The sequence below is a fragment of the Gopherus flavomarginatus genome, chromosome 15, assembly GCF_025201925.1.
Source record: "Gopherus flavomarginatus isolate rGopFla2 chromosome 15, rGopFla2.mat.asm, whole genome shotgun sequence".
Taxonomy (NCBI): Eukaryota; Metazoa; Chordata; order Testudines; family Testudinidae; genus Gopherus; species Gopherus flavomarginatus.
Genome location: NC_066631.1, coordinates 2,569,205 through 2,588,251, shown reverse-complemented (window position 1 = coordinate 2,588,251; position 19,047 = coordinate 2,569,205). Strand labels below are relative to the sequence as shown.

The 19,047-nt window shown below is 49.7% G+C and overlaps 1 protein-coding gene across 10 annotated transcripts in view; it reads left to right on the top strand.

The window, feature by feature from the left end:
- The window catches only part of NF2 (NF2, moesin-ezrin-radixin like (MERLIN) tumor suppressor), a 110,413-nt gene that overhangs the window by 69,521 nt on the left and 21,845 nt on the right, over positions 1-19,047 (top strand). For 5 of the 10 annotated variants that reach the window (XM_050923784.1, XM_050923785.1, XM_050923777.1 and 2 more), the window contains one exon: positions 17,244-17,371. In XM_050923784.1, the coding sequence (XP_050779741.1) occupies positions 17,244-17,371 (128 nt within the window). Of the gene's footprint in view, positions 1-17,240; positions 17,372-19,047 lie in introns of all 10 variants that reach the window. The other 5 variants (XM_050923783.1, XM_050923776.1, XM_050923778.1 and 2 more) reach the window with 1 other exon arrangement.

Below are 19,047 nucleotides of genomic sequence, written 5' to 3'. Positions count from 1 at the left end.
CATAGTGCCACCTCCTAATCGAGGGGTTATGAGATTACTTTGTTGTAGAACTTAGGGTAATTGCAAACGGTTTCCTGTGCTCCTCAGCCAAGTCCAGATCTGGTGGTCTGCAGTTTAGCAGAGAACAGACTGCTTCACTGTGTCTCCCATCTACCCTTTTGCCTAATACAAGAACAATGAGGTACAAATGAAATTGAAAAGACAACAGGTTTAAACCCAATAAAAATTGTGTTTTTGTTAACCTGTGGAGACAACTATAAAGTATTGAGGCCAAGGGCTTAGTGGCATTCAAAATAGGATTAAACACTTGGGTGAATAAAGGCATCCTCTGTTTCCTTAGATCAGATAAAAATTGATCAGAACCTATAAACGCATTAACCCAACATCCCTTCCTGTGTTCGGGAAGAGACTTACCCTGTGAGAGATTACTCTATAACTGCTAGTAAGAGGATTGCACACCTTCCTTTGGCGGATCTGGTACTGATTGCCATTGAAGATCAAATACTGGGCTAAATGAAAGTTGTTCTGATCCAATCTGGCAATTCCTTTCTTCCTGGCTTTGCTTCTTTTGCTGTGAATTTTATTGGGACCTGTGAATGCCATCAAGTAGTCTCCACCCCGCAGTATACACCTGGTGGCCTTGCTATCCATCCTGTTGTTCGTTACTCCCAAGAGGTGGGAGACTGTGGCGTGAAGGAGTGTGAATAATCTTCACAGATGCATCCCATCTGGAGCAATTACCAAACCTTTCACCATTTCAATTTTTCTTTGAAATGCCATCACCTCAAGTAAGTGTTTAAACAAGCCGCATGAAGGTGGTTAGAAGTAAATGGCTTCTCGTCCACATTCTCCAAAGCTATCTGCGAATGATCAGAAACTTTTAAGAGATTGCAGTGATTGAATGTCTGAGATTTCCAGACTTAGGGCCCCTCCACTGAGTGCTAGCCGCTTCTGTGCTTCATAAGCCTACTCTTTGAACACACCTAGCTTTACTACCTTAAGGACTAACAGGCTGCTGGGGTCCAGTAATTCTTATGATGACTTTGTCGTACACAGATGGAGGATTGTGGTTTGGAAGCCAAATGGTCATATCAGCCAAGTACCAACAGCTGTGAGGAGCTTGCAGCTCCAAGCTCTCTCAGGCTGGTGGGTCTGTCCTTTGTTAAACCCACAAAGCAGAGACTAGCGAGTTCTCTCCTCTCCTGCACACAGACTTCTGTCTCATTCTGTGCTAATCAGCAGCCAGTGTAGATCTATTTTGCCTATAGAACGGAAGTATAATTAAGGGAAAGATTGTTGGACAGAATCAAGCTTGACTCCACCCCTTTCCTGTCCTAGAGGCATTGCATAGAGAATTGTTTTTCCTGCTGTATATTATGTTGCCTTCCTCCCATATCTCCTCCTTTCTTTAGAGACAGGGGACCTTCTCCCACCAGAGCACCCAGTATGGAGGAAGAATCATAGAATATTTGGGTTGGAAGGGACCTCAGGATGTCATCTAGTCCAACCCCCTGCTCAAAGCAGGACCAATTCCCAACCTTCTTTTTTGCCCCAGATCCCTAAATGGCCCCCTTAAGGATTGAACCCACATCCTTGGGTTTAGCAGGCCAGTGCTCAAACTACTGAGCTATCCCTCCCCCCTCTCTCATCCCCAGTTACATTGCAGAGGCTCCCTGTGGATTTGCTGGTGCTCTCGCTTCTGCCCTTTGGGTTAACTCTGCAGGTACCAAGACATCACACCAGCAAAAAGGCTGCTATTTTCCAAGGTGCCACATGTCAGTAGTATGCGAGTATGGCTATTGTAGTTTCATCAGCACAGTAATACTTATTTTTAAATCTCTCTCTCCTGTCCTTCCGTTGCTATGCCTGTCTCTTTTGCTTTTCCCATGCGGTCTCTCTCTTTCTGCTCTGCTCTGCTGCATGTGTGTTCCAGGGCAGTCAAGTGAAATGTACTGAAATCCTGTTCTTGCACATTGCTTCAAAGAGCTGGCTTCTGGTAAGTCCTCCTTCTCTGCTAACACGCAGAGGGACCCAGCTGGGCAAGAGCCATCAAGGAAAGAGAATAAGAACATAGTGGCTTAAGGGGGATCAGAAGTCGTGACCCTCAGGTGAAGGCAGCTGTCTAATGTACAGTACCCAGACTTCCTCCCTCTGTTAATCAATCTGTCCCACTGAATGTGTTCTTTCTTGTCTCATTCCTGTATTTTGGTTACTCAGTCCCTCAACTCCAGAGCAGGCAGGATCTGATCCCTCTATGCTGTCTAAGCAGCAGATGGCTAAGCTACAGAAAGGACAAAGACTTACTATTTTCGTAACTCAGTCTTCCACCAAACTGGTAGCAAATATGCTTTATAAAAGGTGCTAAGTTGTTCTCAGAGCTCTTGAAGCCCATGACCAGCCTGCTTTTGAGGAGTTTTTTTATGTTACCAAGCAGGGAGAATTAGGCTTATTTACGACCAGTGTGTGAATTTGAGTCTCAGATCAGCAGGGATAGGAGGCATCTTTGCACCACTCTTCAGTGACTCAGTTTGGGCTGATTGGCTCCAAAGGGAGCGTTATCAAGTTCCCATCAGTGGGAAGGAGAGAAGATCTTTACATAGCTGAGGGGGGAACACCCTTGAGGCTCTGAGAAGAGCATGATGGTGCCTTTACAATCAATGACATCCCGCTTTTCAGATGCTACTCTTGATCTTGGCTGTCAGCAGCTACCTCCACTCCCTCTCCTTCCTTAATGATTTATCCCAGCCCTTTGGTTTTTTTCCATTCATGGTACCTCTTGTATCTCATTATTTCAATGTGCCCTCAGCCTATTTCACTGCTGTTAGATACTGCACACTCCAGGCAGTTCTAAATATTGTCTGCCTTTCTTTGATCCTGTTAGCATAACCAGTTCTCCTGTGCTTGTCCTAAATTTTCCAGCTGGCAAGGACAAAAGAAGGTGGCAACTTACAGGCCATGACTATGATGTGACTTTGTTTTCATTCCTTCTGCCAATCGGTGTCTTCCATGCCTTCAGGCACTTAAACCTTACCTCTTGGTGATGGCTGCTACAAGCAGAGTGTTTGCCTATATTTGTTAAGTGCAAGAGACTGGTAGTGCAGCATTAAGATTGTACAGTTAAAATCACTTCAAGGGAGGAAATGCAAACGTTCTTTGAGTGATTTCCCTGTGGGTGCTCCACTTCAGGTGTCAGCGAGGCCCTGCGCCGTCAATCGGAGATTTTCAGCAGCAGCGTCTGTCAGGGCCATGCGTGCGTAGTAGTCATCTCGTGGCGCTACTGGCACCTTGACTAGTGTGTGACCTGACCCCCTCAGTTCCTTCTTAACCGTCCTCAGCCTGAGACAGAGCTCTGGGGAAGTGTTCCAATGTCATCTTCTACAAGAAACAGTTTAAATAAGTTAGTTGTATACTTCATAAGAGGTTGGTTAGTTTAAAAAAAAAAAATTTTTTTTTTCTTTCTTCATCGTTGTTCCCCTGGAAACACTCAACTGCCTCAACGATGCCTGATTCCTCAGGCTTTAGGAGATATGACCCCTGGTGTGAAGCGATGCCAGTCTCCAGTGGACGCTCCTTGTTTTTTTCGATGCCTTGATGAGTGGCACATCCCTCAAAAGTTTGCTCACTGTAGTAGTCTTAAAGTGAGAACCAGGCATGAACATGATTTCCACCTCAAACTGATTCTTATGGAGAAATCGCTCTAACCGAACCGGGACAACAGACCTCCCCGTCCACTTTGGAATCAACTGAAGATAAGGCTCAATCCTTGACAGCTTTGAAGAAAAGAGTATCGACCTCTCCACAGAGAGAATCACAAAAAAAGATACTGTCTTCTGTCAGGTCGCTGTCGTTGGTGCTGACCGCCACGGGTGAGCACCTTTGAGGCACAGGGCATCTCCAGCACCATCTGTATCAAGACCTCTGCTGAGCCTAAAGCGAGAGACATGGAGTCAAGGTATAAACATAGACATGGCTCCTCCATGGCACCAACCACAATGGTGCAAGAAACTGCACAGAGACCCTTACTGACAGTCATGCAGCCACTGATGGACAAAGTCAAGATGGTGCCGCCTGCATCAACTAAATCAAGCCGCAAAACACTGGCTCACTTTACGGCTCCATCTGAGACTACATCATTGGTTCCACCAATACTGCAAGCAATGGCACCACAATAATTTCTCAGTCAAACAGACATTTCAGTCTCTTCAGTACTGATGGCTCTGCAGAATGCATTGCCACAGACGAGCCTACATCTCTTATTACATCATCAATGCTTAGTGACGAAGAGAATGAGGAAGAGGAGGAGGATGCGTTTTAATCACAGCATTCCTCCTCTGAGGAACGCAGACTCCCGGGGGGACCCTTTACGGTTTAAAACCCAGTGTAGGCAGGCAGTCCATCCATGGTATAGACAACCCTGAATGTCAAGTATCAGAGGGGTAGCAGTCTTAGTCTGGATCCGTAAAAGCAGCAAAGAGTCCTGTGGCATCTTATAGGCTAACAGACGTATTGGAGCATGAGCTTTTGTGGATGAATACGAAACCCTGGATGTGTCCACCTATGCCAGTCCTCATGCAGTGGCCACTCTGGGCCCCGTAGGCAGCATACAGGGCTCATTATATCAAACCCTTATCTCCACCTAGAGGCAAACTCAGATCATCTCCACCATCCTCCAGTCCACAAATCTTAGTAGCCCAGGAGGACACAGGAGAGGAAGAGGAGGATGCTGAATAAGAGCCCACATCACCAGCTCACAATTCCTCTTAATCATCAGATGATGCCATTATGCCACCACCTCCTACCATAGCATATGATTTCAAACAGTTTCAAGAACTGTTCAAAAGAATTCTGTTGAACCAGGACAGCCCCCTGGAGGAGGTCCAGGACACACAATACAAACTTTTACAGATTTTACAAACCTCGTCCACCTCTAAGATAGCCTTGGTGATAAATGATGCCAGCCTGGAACCAGCAGAGAAGTTATGGCAAACACTAGCTACCATCCCACCAACATGCAAGAGGGGAGACAAGAAATATTATGTGCCTACCAAAGGAATGGATTTCCTCTTCACCTGCCCACCACCCAACACTCTAGTAGTTGAGACAGCTAACTAACATGGCAAGCATCCACATTACAGGTCCACTCCTCAGGACAAGGACTGCATGAGGCTCAACCTCTTCGGGAAGAAAGTGTATTCCTCAGCAACTTTGCAGTTCACAGAGCTAATTACAGTGCTCTCCTACAAAGTACAACCATAATAATTACGGCAAATTGTATGAATTTACCAACAATCTGCTGGAAGAGAAGTGGGGCCAATTTAGAGCCATATTGATGGAAGGACAACTGGTAACCAGAATGGCCTTGCAAGCATCCCTGGATGTCACTGACACAGCAGCACAAGCAACAGCTATAGTGGTTGTCACACATAGGGTATTACAGCTACAATCTTCAGGAATTCCGAAAGAGTTGCAAGTGAAAGTAGAACAACTCTCTTTCGATAGGGAAAAACTGTTTTCCACCTAAACCAATGAGGTCTTGAGCAACTCTCCGCACACTAGGTACTTACACACCTCTGATCAAACGGAAGCGCTACCAGCCATACCCATGACATAGAGGCACATCGTTCCAGAGACCCTATGAGATGCAAAGACAGAGATGGAGACCATCTCATCACAGCCAACAGCGAACAAACAGTTTTGAAAGATTGGTCCAGGGTCTGAATGATCTCCCCCACCAGACAGCACCACTGACAAATATTTCTCGCTTATTTGGCCATCAACTGCAACCATTCATGGGCAACAATCACCACGGACTGTTGGGTCTTAGAGATCATAAGATTGGCTATGCTATCTCCTTTACCTCTTGCCCGCCCACCCACCTTACCCCCGTTCCCATTCCTCTTCAGGTACCCTTCTCACAAGCACCTGCTGTAACAGGAAGTAAACAATCTTCTACAACTTGGTGCTGTGGAACTAGTACTCCTGCAATACAGGGGGAAAGGTTTCTACTCCCACTACTTCTTAACCCAGAAGAAAAACTGGGGATGCAGAGATCTCAGGAAGCTCAGCCAGTTCGTCCAATCCCAGAGATTCAAGATGGTCACACTAAGTACGATAATACCTGCCCTGGAATGTGGGCACTGGTTTTCAGCCCTCACCCTACTAGACGCATATTTCCACATTACCATCACCCCAAGCTCATAGACGATTCCTGCAATTCACAGTAGAAAGCAACCACTACCAATATAGGGTTCTGCCCTTTGTCCACTGCACCAAAACTCTTCTCTCAAACTCTCAGGGTAGTCGCAGCACACCTTGGCAAACAAGGAACAATGATTTTCCTGTACCTAAACAATTGCCCCTTGAAAGGCCCTACCAGATAGTAGCGACAGAGATCACCCAGAGAGCCCTCACACTCTTCCAGAACCTAAGTGTATAAATAGACATACAAAAGTCAACCCTTGTGTCCGTGCAGCGTCGGGGTGCACCTTGGCTCCATACAGGCCAGAGCGGCACTACTGATGAACATGCGTTGCAATGATCAACCTCATCTTGGTAGTCAACACCAGTCCATGAATCATGGCACGGAACCTGCCTGCAATCGTTAAGTCATAGCAGTTACAACCTTCATATTAAACCACCCAAGACTACACATGCACTGCCTTCAAGGGTGTCTGAGTTCGGTGTACACACCCAATAAACACAGCCTAAACATAAACCTACCACCACCACCAAAGGTACTGGAATCTCTACAGTGGTGGACAAGACCAGAGAATGTGTGTACAGGGATCCCCTTTCATCAGGCTCCGCCATCGATGATAATCACAACAGACGCCTCATCTGTTAGGCTTGGGCACCCTCCTGTACCACCATGCAATTTAAGGCAGATGGTCACATGTGGAGACCCAACTCCATATCAACCTGCTGGAACTGCAAGCAGTACACAATGCCTGTCTCTGCAGCCTACCACTCATAAAGAACGGACCAGTACCAGTGATGACCAATAACATTGCATGCATGTTTTATGTTAATCGACAAGGAGGGGCAAGTTTCCATTCACTGTACAATGAGGCCATGAAATTATGGAACTAGTGCATCCATCGCCACATAAATATCTTGGCCTCCTACCTCCCCAGATGTCAGAACGTGACAGCAGACACTCTACACAGACAGTTCTCTCAAGACCACGAATGGGAAATGAACCACACAGTCCTAGAATTCATATTGCAACAATGAGCCGTCGCTCCCATCGATTTATTTGCAACGTCACTACGCCTCAAGCAGAAGAGTGGACACTTGTGAGCAGGATTGGGACATTAGTCATTAGGGGATGCCTTCCTCATCACATGACATGCAGCACTTCTATATGCATTCCCACTGATTCCACTGCCTTCTAGGGTGATACCCAAGATATGTGCCAACAAGGCCAAAGTCATACTGATAGCCCTAATCTGGCCTAGTATCCTGACCTGATGCACATGGCAGTATATGTCCCACGAACTTTCCCATCAAGGGTGGACCTTTTTTCTCAGGACAACGGAAGTGCGCCAACCTGCATGGGACCTAAACCTGGTTCTTAAACACCTCACCAGACCCCCATTCGATCCTCTGGCTATTTGCTTCTTGCTCCATCTATCGATGAAGGTGGCATTATTGGTTGCAATCAGCTCCGCCAGACGAGTAAATGAGATAGGAGCACTAATGGCCAGGCCCCGATACACTGTATTTTTTAAGGACAAGGTCACATTGAGACCTCATCCAAAATTCCCCCCTAAAATATCATCCTTCCATCTAAATCAACCTATTCACCTTCCCACATTTTATCCCATAGTATGTGGGAGCGCACAAGAGACTGTTTTGCACTTTCTAGACGTTAGACGCGTAATAGGTTTTACCTGGACAGAACAAAGCCTTTCCGAAAGTCCTTAAGGCTTTTTGTCTCCACAACAGAGTGATCCAAGGACTCCGCTATATCTGCACAGAGACGCTCTAAATGGATCTCCAAGTGCATCCAACTCTGTTATCAACTGAATAAAACAGAATTGCCAAGAGGGCTCAGATCTCATTCTACCCGACATCAGTAGCTTTCCTGAACAATGGACCAATCCCAGATATCTGCAGAGCTGCTACTTGGGCCTCTGAACATATGTTCATCAACCACTATGCAATTACCCAAGACTCATGATCAGACTCCATACTAGGCCTAACTGTGTTTTCCTCCACTATGCATGCAACTCCAAAGTCCCTCCCGCCTCCACCCTCCATCATAGCGGGGCACAGCTCTGCAATCACCTGAAGTGGCGCACCCACACGGACAGCGCTCAAAGAAGAAGAGAAGGTTACTCACCTTGTGGAATAACGGAGTGCTCCACTACCCACCCTCCTCCCCTCTACTTCGGAGTTCACAGTAAGGGCTCTACAGTAGAGAAGGACTTGAGGGAGTCTGGTTGTACGCACACTAGTCAAGGCACCAATGGCGCCGCAAGATGCCTACTGTGCCCATATTTCCCTGGTGGACACTGATACCGAAAATCTCCGATTGACAGCACCGGGATGCACCGACACCTGAAGTGGTGCACCACACGGATACACATCTTGAACAACCTCAGTTACCACACAAGGTGAGTAACCTTCTCTTAAGCTACCTCAGTTTTTAGTAATCACAATTTGCCGTGGGAATTTCTCACCTTCTCTTGTTACAAGTGTATTTTAGGATTACTGAAAATGAGAGAAGTGAGATGGGAAAATATTTCCCCCAGATTTGAAGTTGGTGTACCTGAGAGCACTTTATGTATAATTGGTTTCACTGTTCTTTGCTCTCTCTGCGGTCTCCGGTGCATATGATCAGTTAGTCTATTCTTCACCTGCTTAGGTGGCTCTTCCATACAGCAACAGTGAAGAGAGGGAGGAATGTAGTTGTATAACTGCAGAAAGTTGGCATGGGAACTCAGCAGATGTAATATCTGAAACTACTGTTAAAAATCTGTAAAACTTGATATCTAGTAATTTTTTAACCAATTATTTAAAGGGCAGAAAGGGAGCCATATTGATCATCCAGTCTGACTTCCTGCATAGGCCAGAAAACTTCATACAGGTAAAGCTGTCCAAAGTGCCTCAGTCCCACTGAAAGTCCATGAGATTCAGGGTCTGTCTACACTGCAGTCAGGAGGTGAGACTGCAGCAAGTGTAGAAATGCCCAAGCTAGCTTTGATCTAGATAGCTGGAATAACAATAGCGCTGAAGCTGCGGCAGCATGGGCTGAACAACGCTGCCCGAGCAGCTAGCCCATGCTGCCATGGCTTCACTGCTATTGTTCAAGCTAGCTAGATCTCAGCTAGCTCGGGTATGTCTACAAGTGCAGCAGTCACACCTTTGGTTGCAATGTAGACGCGCCCTTAGGCTCTTCAGTCACTTAGGAACTTTAGTCTGTTTTACCTCTCTCTGAGATTCTGGTATTTAAAGTCACAGGTGTCCCTTTGAAGAGTCTTACAGCAATATTAACTTGGCTGCGTTGCACACAAACAGCAGCAGGATAAACTCTGTGTTGGCAAAGAAACAGGAGTAGGAAATGGTATTTACGTGTTATGCACAAAGTGGGTAAATTAACGTAACCCTTGCGCCAGGGCAAGCATCTAGCTTCAGCTGCCTTGTTCTCACAGCTTTTGCTTGTTCAGAATGTTCCCATTTCAGCGTCAGTTCTGCAGGACAAATGAAATGATGTCCTGCTGGATTTGTTCATTGCAAGCGAGGGACAAGCCCCTACTGCAAGTGAAGTTTATGCCTATGGCAAGGGAGGGAGACTTATTGTGCGGAGTAAATCCATTGCTATCCCAATCAGAGCTGCTGCTGCCAGCCCTGGACTAGCTACAACAGTCCTTGGATTATCTTAATCTAGGGAGCAAGGGAGCTCAGCACAGCATTCTAGTCTGTGAAATCCGCAGATAGTTCCTGCCTTCGGTCCCAGAGTCAATACACACAAAGCATGGCCTTATTCTTCTTTGAGTGATTGCTCATATGCATTCCAGTTAGGTGTGTGCGCGCCACGTGCACGTTCGTCGGAGAAACTTTTACCTTAGCAACACTTGGCGGGTCAGCTGGGCGCCCCCTGGAGTGGCGCCGCTATGGCGCCTAATATATACCCCGGCCGACCCAGCCACCCTTCAGTTCCTTCTTACCGCCCGTGTCGGTCGTTGGAACAGTGGATTGCAGCTTTGCTGACCTCCACCTTCCCTAGCTACTCGTAGTCTCTTCTAGTTATATTCGTAGTATAGTTCATTAGAGTTAGTTTTAGTTCATAGTTATAATTGTTAATTAGTAAGTATTGCGGGGTTCGGGGGATAGCCCCTTCCCTGCACAGAGCTCATGCCTGGCTCACCGGGTTTCAAGCAGTGTTCGGCCTGTCATAGGCCGATGCCGACAGGAGATCCCCACGATTCCTGTTTGAAGTGCCTAGGGGAATCGCACTTATCGGCTAAGTGCCCAATTTGCAAGGCTTTTAAGCCAAGGACAAAAAAGGAGCGGGACATTAGATTGAAGCAGCTCCTGGTGGAAGCGGCTCTGACACCGTCGCCCTCGGCACCGAGCACGAGCCAGTCGGTGAGCAAAGGCACCCCTACAGCACCAGGCGTCGCCGGTACGCCTAAGGATTCCCGGCACCAGCCACCGCTGGCACCGAAATCCACCCCACGCCGCTCCCTCTCCCCGAGGTCGAAGACGCGAAGGGTCAGATGACAACGCCAGTGTTGCAGCCAGAGACTGCACCTAAGGCTGACCGTCTGGCACCGATAACTGCTGCGGCACAGCCACGAGGGCAGTTGAGTCCGGCACCTGACAGCTCCCCGGCACCGGCCGTGATAGAGCTCACCTTACCATCGACTCCGGAGACTTTCTCCGCGGCGACGGACTTGATTGCCATCACTGAAGTGGCACCGCCCCTCGCCCCGGCACCGCCGGTGCGGGTATTGCAGTCCCTGGGCAAGCCGACCCTGACCAGACCGCCGTCTATCAGCGTAGGGGACCGGCACTGATCAAGATCACGGTCCCGCCGCTGCTCTGAGTCGAGACATCGCTCTCGGTCTCGGCACTGGTCCTCGCCACGGCGCCGGTCGGGCTCTCGGCACCGGTCAGTCTCTCGATCACCAACACGCTACTTGCGGTACCGCTCCAGCTCCCGGCACCGTACCAGGCACCGTACCTCCCGGAGCAGATCAGGGCATAGAGACTCAAGATCCCGGTTGACCTCCCGGCGCCGGGCCGGTCGCAGGTCCTGATCTCGCTCTCGGTACCACTATGAGTACCGGCACCGGTCCCCACGATCAAGAGGTGCAAGATCGGTCGGGACTTAGGCTCCAGGTTTTTCTGCTCCACCTTGGCCGTCCAGACACACGTCCGCATCCTCCCAGGCGGACAGCTACTACGACCGGGACCGGGATACAGAGGTACCGGTGGGGGTGTTCCAGTACTCTCGGCCGCAGGACATGGCACCTCAGCAGTGGTCCTTCTGGACACCCTGGGTGTACCACCAAGCCCAGGGTGCTCCTCTGGTCCAGACCCGCTCTGCTGCCTCAGAACATCGGGCACCAGAGGCCACCGTTTCCCGCCCCCCCGCGGTTGAGTCAGAAGAGCAAGTCACACATCCTCTGGACTCCCCGAGGCAGCTGGAGCAGGAACCGTCCCAGGAGCAGGAGGCCGTCCAAGACCCCTTCATTCCTGGGGTATCCTCCTCTTCCTCACCGGATGAGGCTGTGGCAGGGACCTCATCATCAGGGCCCCCGCCGATAGACCTCAGGGCCTATCAGGACCTCCTGCGCAGAGTGGCCCTCAACATCAACCTCCCAGTGGAGGTGGTCTCGGAAGTCGAGGACCCCGTGGTGAGCATTCTCACCGCTGATGCTCCCACCCAGGTCACGCTGCCGTTCATTAAGACCATCCAGGCCACTGCCGACACCCTCTGGCAGTCTCCAGCCTCCATTCCACCAACGGCTAGGGGAGTTGAGAGAAAGTACATGGTACCCTCTCGGGGGTACGAGTACTTGTACGTCCATCCTCCTCCCTCCTCCTTAGTTGTCCAGTCGGTCAATGAAAGGGAACGACATGGCCAGCAGGCACCGGCCCCGAAGTCCAAAGAGGCCAGACGAATGGATCTCCTGGGTCGTAAGGTGTACTCAGCGGGGGCCCTACAGCTCCATGTGGCCAACGAACAGGCTCTACTGAGCCGATATAACTATAATACTTGGGCTGAAGTGGGTAGGTTCTCTGAGCTGCTACCCCTGGACTCGTGCCAGGAGTTCAATGCGTTCCTGGAGGAGGGAAAGAAAGTGGCCAGGACCTCTCTCCAGGCCTCCCTGGACGCGGCCGACTCGGCAGCCAGAACCTTGGCCTCGGGGATTACCATGAGGCGCATCTCCTGGCTCCAGGTCTCTAACCTGCCTCCGGAACTGCAGTACACCATCCAGGGCTTACCCTTTGATGGCAAGGGTTTGTTCTCGGAGAAGACCGATCCCAGGCTGCAGAGCCTGAAGGATAACAGAGTCGTCATGCACTCGCTGGGGATGCATACCCCCGTAACCCAGCGTAGACCCTTCAGGCCCCAAACTCACCGCCCGTATTTTCCACCTCGCCAGAGGTAGGACCTCAATAGAAGGCGCGGGCGGGGAGGCCGCAGACGCCAGTCCGGTTCCCAATGAGGCCAAAACCAGGGACCCTCTAAGGCACCACCAGGCCCCAAGGCTTACCAGCCTCAGAACAGGATCCTCTCCCTCCCTTCTCCAACCGCCTCTCCCACTTCCTCCTGGCGTGGTCCCAATTAACATCAGACCTTTGGGTTCTGCGCACAGTGAAGCAGGGATACCATCTCCAATTTGCTTCATCACCACTCTCCCGCCCCCCTTCCCGGTCCCTCTTCAGGGACCCCTCTCAGGAGCAAGCCCTCCTACAGGAGGTCCAATCTCTCCTCGCTGCAGGAGCTATAGAGGAGGTACCATTAGACGAGAGGGGGAAGGGGTTTTACTCCCGCTATTTTCTGATCCCCCAAGTCCAAGGGAGGCCTCAGATCTATCCTAGACCTGCGGGGCCTCAACAAATGGATGCTCAAGTTGAAGTTCCGCATGGTCTCCCTGGGAACGATTATCCCCTCACTGGATCCTGGAGACTGGTATGCCGCCCTCGACATGAAGGATGCGTACTTCCACATTGCCATCTTTCCACCGCACAGGAAGTACCTTCGCTTTATGGCCAACCACCAGCACTTCCAATTCACAGTCCTCCCCTTCGGCCTCTCCACGGCCCCGAGGGTGTTCACGAAGTGTATGGCCGTCGTTGCCGCCCACCTCCGCCGGCAACAGATACATGTGTTCCCGTATCTGGACGACTGGCTCCTCAAGGGGTCCTCTCAGTCTCAGGTACGGCAGCACGTCAATGTAGTTACGGCCCTATTCTCCCGGTTGGAACTACTCCTCAACACCTAGAAGTCCACCCTGGTCCCCGCACAGAGGCTGGACTACATAGGGGCAACGCTGGACTTCACTCAAGCCAGGGCCTACTTGCCTTAGCCCCGCTTCCAAGCGATTGTATCGATCATACGAAGCTTACAGGCCTCCCCGATCACCTCAGCTCGCACCTGTCTTGGACTCCTGGGGCATATGGCCGCATGTACTTATGTGACCAAGTATGCCAGGCTCTGCATGAGACCCTTCCAAACTTGTCTCCATTCGGTCTTCCGCCCGGGAAGGGACCCTATAGACGTCCTGGTGACAGTTCCCCCCCAGCCCCCTCCGCTCCCTCGATTGGTGGCTAACTCCATCCCTGGTATGCGCAGGGATGCCGTTCCATCCACAGCCGCCATCGAACTTAATGATGGATGCATCATCCCTTGGTTGGGGGGCCCACCTAGGTCACCTGCGTACCCAGGGCCTTTGGTCGTCCCAGGAGCTGACACTCCATATAAACGTCCGCGAGTTGAGGGCGGTCCGCCTTGCCTGCCAGGCGTTTCAACTGCATCTGCATGGCCGTTGAGTTTCGGTGTTCATGGACAACACAACAGCCACGTACTACATCAACAAGCAAGGAGGGACCCGCTTGTCTCCCCTGTGTCAGGAGGCCATTCGACTCTGGGTCTTCTGTATAGCCCAGTCAATAGATCTGGTGGCGTCCTTTCTTCCAGGGGTCCGGAACGCTTTGGCGGATCAGCTCAGCCGATCCTTTCTAGGTCACGAGTGGTCAATAAGACCAGACGTCATCCATTCACTCTTCTGGAGGTGAGGATTTCCCCGCATAGACCTGTTCGCCTCCTGCTCGAACAGGAAGTGCCAGGAGTTCTGCTCTTTTCAAGGTCTCTCCCCGGGGTCGATCACGGACGCATTCCTCCTGTCGTGTAGGCACCACCTGTTGTATGCCTTCCCTCCGTTTCCCCTGGTTCACAAGGTCCTGTTGAAACTCCGCAGGGACAAAGCGCATCTGATCCTGATCGCACCTGTGTGGCCCAGACAGCACTGGTTCACCACCCTGCTGGATCTGTCCGTAGACACCCCAGTTCCCCTCCCTCTTCTCCCGGACCTGATCACACAAGACCATGGCAGGCTTCGTCACCCAGATCTGCGAGCTCTCCACCTCACGGCGTGGCTCCTGCGTGGCTAAACGCAGCAGATTTGAGCTGTTCCGCGCCGGTTCAGCATGTTCTCCTCAGCAGCAGGAAGCCTTCCACCTGTTTCACGTACTTGGCAAAGTGGAAACGCTTCTCTTGCTGGTGCGCAGCACAGGGCGTTACTCCTTCGGATGCCTCAATCCCCACGGTCCTAGACTACCTCTGGTACCTTAAGCAGCAGGGCCTGGCGACATCCTCTCTGAAGGTGCACTTAACGGCCATATCCACTTTCCGGCCAGGTGAGGGCGGCCACTCCGTGTTCTCCCACCCCTTGGTCTCTCGGTTCATTAAGGGCCTAGAACGTCTCTATCCCCCCGTACATCGCCCTGCCCCTACCTGGGATCTTAACTTGGTCCTAACCAGGCTCATGCTCCCGCCATTTGAGCCGCTAGCGACTTGCTCGCTCCTGTACCTATCGTGGAAAACAATGTTCTTGGTGGCCATTACATCGGCCAGGCGGGTCTCCGAATTAAGAGCTCTCACGGTGGACCCCCCATACACTGTTTTCCATAAAGACAAGGTACAGCTGCTCCCTCATCCGGCGTTCCTCCCTAAGGTTGTGTCTGCCTTCCACACCAACCAGGACATCTTCCTCCCGGTCTTCTTTCCAAAGCCCCACTCTTCTTGGCAGGAGCAGCAGCTACACTCCTTAGATGTGCGCAGGGCACTCGCCTTCTACATTGAGCGTACAAAGCCGTTCCGAAAGTCTCCCCAACTGTTTGTGGCGGTCGTGGAACGGATGAAAGGCCTGCCAGTCTCCTCCCAGAGGATCTCCTCCTGGGTGACTGCATGCATCCGTGCATGCTATGACGTAGCTCATGTCCCTTCGGGCCACCTTACGGCGCACTCTACTAGAGCTCAAGCATCATCAACTGCCTTCCTGGCACGCGTGCCTATCCAGGAGATATGCCGTGCAGCGACCTGGTCATCGGTCCACACCTTCACCTCGCACTACGCTCTGGTCCAGCAATCTAGAGATGATGCAGCCTTTGGCGCAACGGTTCTGCATACCGCCACATCTCACTCCGACCCCTCCGCCTAGGTAAAGCTTGGGAATCACCTAACTGGAACAGATATGAGCAATCACTCGAAGAAGAAGAGACGGTTATTCACCTTTGTAACTATTGTTCTTCGAGATGTGTTGCTCATATCCATTCCAAACCCACCCTCCTTCTCCACTGTTGGAGTAGCCGGCAAGAAGGAACTGAAGGGTGGCCGGGTCGGCCAGGATATATATCTGGCACCATAGCGGCGCCACTCCAGGGGGCGCCCAGCCGACCCGCCGAGTGTTGCTAGGGTAAAAGTTTCTCCGACGAACGTGCACGCGGCGCGCACACACCTAACTGGAATGGATATGAGCAACACATCTCGAAGAACAACAGTTACAAAGGTGAGTAACCGTCTTTTCTTGAAAGTTATTGTCAAACCTCCCACCAGCCCATAGTCCTTTTGCTGTGATCCCCCAAGCCAAGCAAAGCTGGGGCAGGTTAGCCTTTGGCTAGAAGACCTTAAAGGAATAGTGTGTGCAGGAATTAGTGTTGGTGATTTTAGTACATGGCGCTTTTCCCTTTGAATCAATAATGAGCCGGTTCCTAGCATAATGCTAGAGGGTGCTGTGTGAGATAAGGTGCTTCAGATGAAGCTTAAAATGGATGTTCTGACCAATCGTGGCAATTGACTATACCATGGAACTTTGCAGGGGTCAGGATGTGTTGGTCAGAGTCTGAGGTCCTGACCGGTTTCTGATTTTGGGTAATTCCATTCTGCCACCCTTTTCTCTGCTCTTCCAATTGAATATAGGATTCTTCTATCATAGAGGGTTTTGTACTAACACCCTTCGCTTCCTGTCCTTAACTGGTATGCAGTTTTACTGTTAAATAGCTGCCAAGATTCACCCTAGAGGAAGCTGCATTCCAGCAATGTCTTTAGTGATCCTTGTGTATATATATTAAATAAAGATAATACCTAACTTTTAAATAGTGCTCTTCTTCAATAGATCTCAAAGGTCAGTAATATTATCCCCATTTTACAGATGGGGAAACTGAGGTACAGAAGCAAAGTGACTTGCACAGAGGCAAGTGAGTTGCCCAGGGTCACTCAGCAGGTCAATGGCAGCGCTAGTAATAGAACCGAGGTTCTGAGTCCCAGCTCAGTTCTCTATGCGCTGGGCCATACTGGCTCTCCTAAACTGCTTAAAGTGTTAGAAATCCTTCAGTTTGAAAGGCACTATGTTTAATGTAAGTAGTTATCTTTTATTTCCACTGTGGCATATACTAGGTTCTTCCGATAGTTTTGATAATGAAGGTATGAATCACATTGTCCCAGCAATACTCTCCGACCCCTGTACACAGTAAATGAGATACTTTCTTGATCAATGTCATTAGAGGCAGCATAACATCTTTGAAAAGGGATGCAGTGAATTAGCACATAGCCAGCATTGTCCATGCAGTCAGAGAGCCAGGTCTTTGCTAAAGCACCACTAAGTAGCTTCTTGCATTACAGGGTCAGCCATTGTCTTGTCTCTTTAGCTTCCTGCTACAGAACGCTCACAGATAGCAGTGGCCATGTGACCGAAGATGATTAATCTGTGCTCTGTCTTTAGCAGCCCATGAACTCAGGTATGACAGCGCTGCCTGCCGACCTGCCAAGCTTCAACCTCATCAGTGAGAGCCTCTCCTTTGACTTCAAGGATACAGACATGAAGAGACTTTCCATGGAAATAGAGAAAGAGAAGTATGTAGCTTGCTTCCATAGTCTGTGTGCACAAGTCAGATTAGTTCCTTGTATAGCACAACTGCAATGAATGGAGTTATTCCTGGTGAATTTGGCCTATTGTTCTGAAATGGTAGATCTCAGATTGGTGACAGTGTGAGGCAAAATGGGAAGGCCTCTACATTTCAGCCTGCTGGAGCAGACCAGCTGAGTCCCTGCCAGGCATGTGGTATAGTTGTTAAGAAATTTAGTCTTCTGTCCCCCAGGATGGGTTCTCTGTTGCCCTGGTGGAATCTTGATCTCATTGAGGCCTGGTCCACACTACGCTGTTAAACCGATTTTAACAGCGTTAAATTGATTTAATGCTGCACCCGTCCACACTACACTGCTCTTTATATAGATTTAAAGGGCTCTTTAAATCGATTTCTGTACTCCTACAAAACGAGAGGAGTAACGCTAAAATGGATATTACTATGTCGATTTAGGGTTAGTGTGGACGCAAATCGACGTTATTGGCCTCATTCCTTTACAGTAGCTACGCACAATGCACCGCTCCAGAAATCGACGCTAGCCTCGGACCACGGACGCACACCACCGAATTAATGTGCCTAGTGTGGACGCGCACAATCAACTTTATAATATCTGTTTTATAAAATCAGTTTTAGCTAATTCGCATTTATCCTGTAGTGTAGACGTACCCTGAGACCAAGAGCTGAGCAGGATTCAAAACAGGCTTGAATAATGAGACCTGTTCAGTTACTATGTTAAAAACAGACAGGATATTCACTCATCTGCTGTGGAAGTGAGCTAGCCACTAACTTCTTGGGATTTGAACTAAACTTCCCTTATAGTCCAATTAGTCCGTAATTATCCATTCTGAGATTTCTTGCTCCTTTTTCTCAATCATCTGGTGTTGACCACTGTTGGGGTGAGAGATTCAACTAACTAGACCACACTCTGATACGGTATGGCAGTTCCTGTGTTTTTACCATATGTGAGAAACTGAGATGCAGAGATGTTAAATGACTTGCCCGAGGCCACAGAGGAGAGGATTAGAGCTGGGATGAGTTCTCAGGAGTTTCCAATTCCCAGTCCAGTGCTTAAATCACTGGATCACATCATCTCTCTCTAACCACACAGCTCAAGTGAGAAGAACAAAAATATTCTATCTGTGTTGATCCACTGCAGGCATGTCTGTACTCCAAGTGCTTGGGTGCAGTTTGTAACAGGGCCTTACGCGTAGCAGGGTAACCTGGGGTGTGCTGGTATTTTGCAACCTCTGCATGCTTTGCCATGTGTTTATTGCTTTGGTCTCGGTACTGAGTCAGTCATGGCTGCCCATAGTGTGCTACGCAATGTATAATGGGAGACAGTTAAGGCCAAAGTGATGAACCATTTTAGGTGCATCAGTACTTGACACCTTAAAGAGACCTATTTTTGAGACAGTGCTGAGCCCCCACCCTCTAAAAATCAGGACCCTTTATGACATCTCGAGGCACCTAGAATCACTAGTCACTCTTGGGAAATCTGGCCTAGATGAATTGAGAATGTCATGCATTTTGGTAGACTGGGTTTATAAATACACTGTGGAGTAGAACAACATTGTTAAAACCAGTAGCTCTCATTGGAATTGCAGAGGACTAACCAGCATCATGCTGCAGTTACTAGCAGAGATGGAGAGGTATATAAACATAATC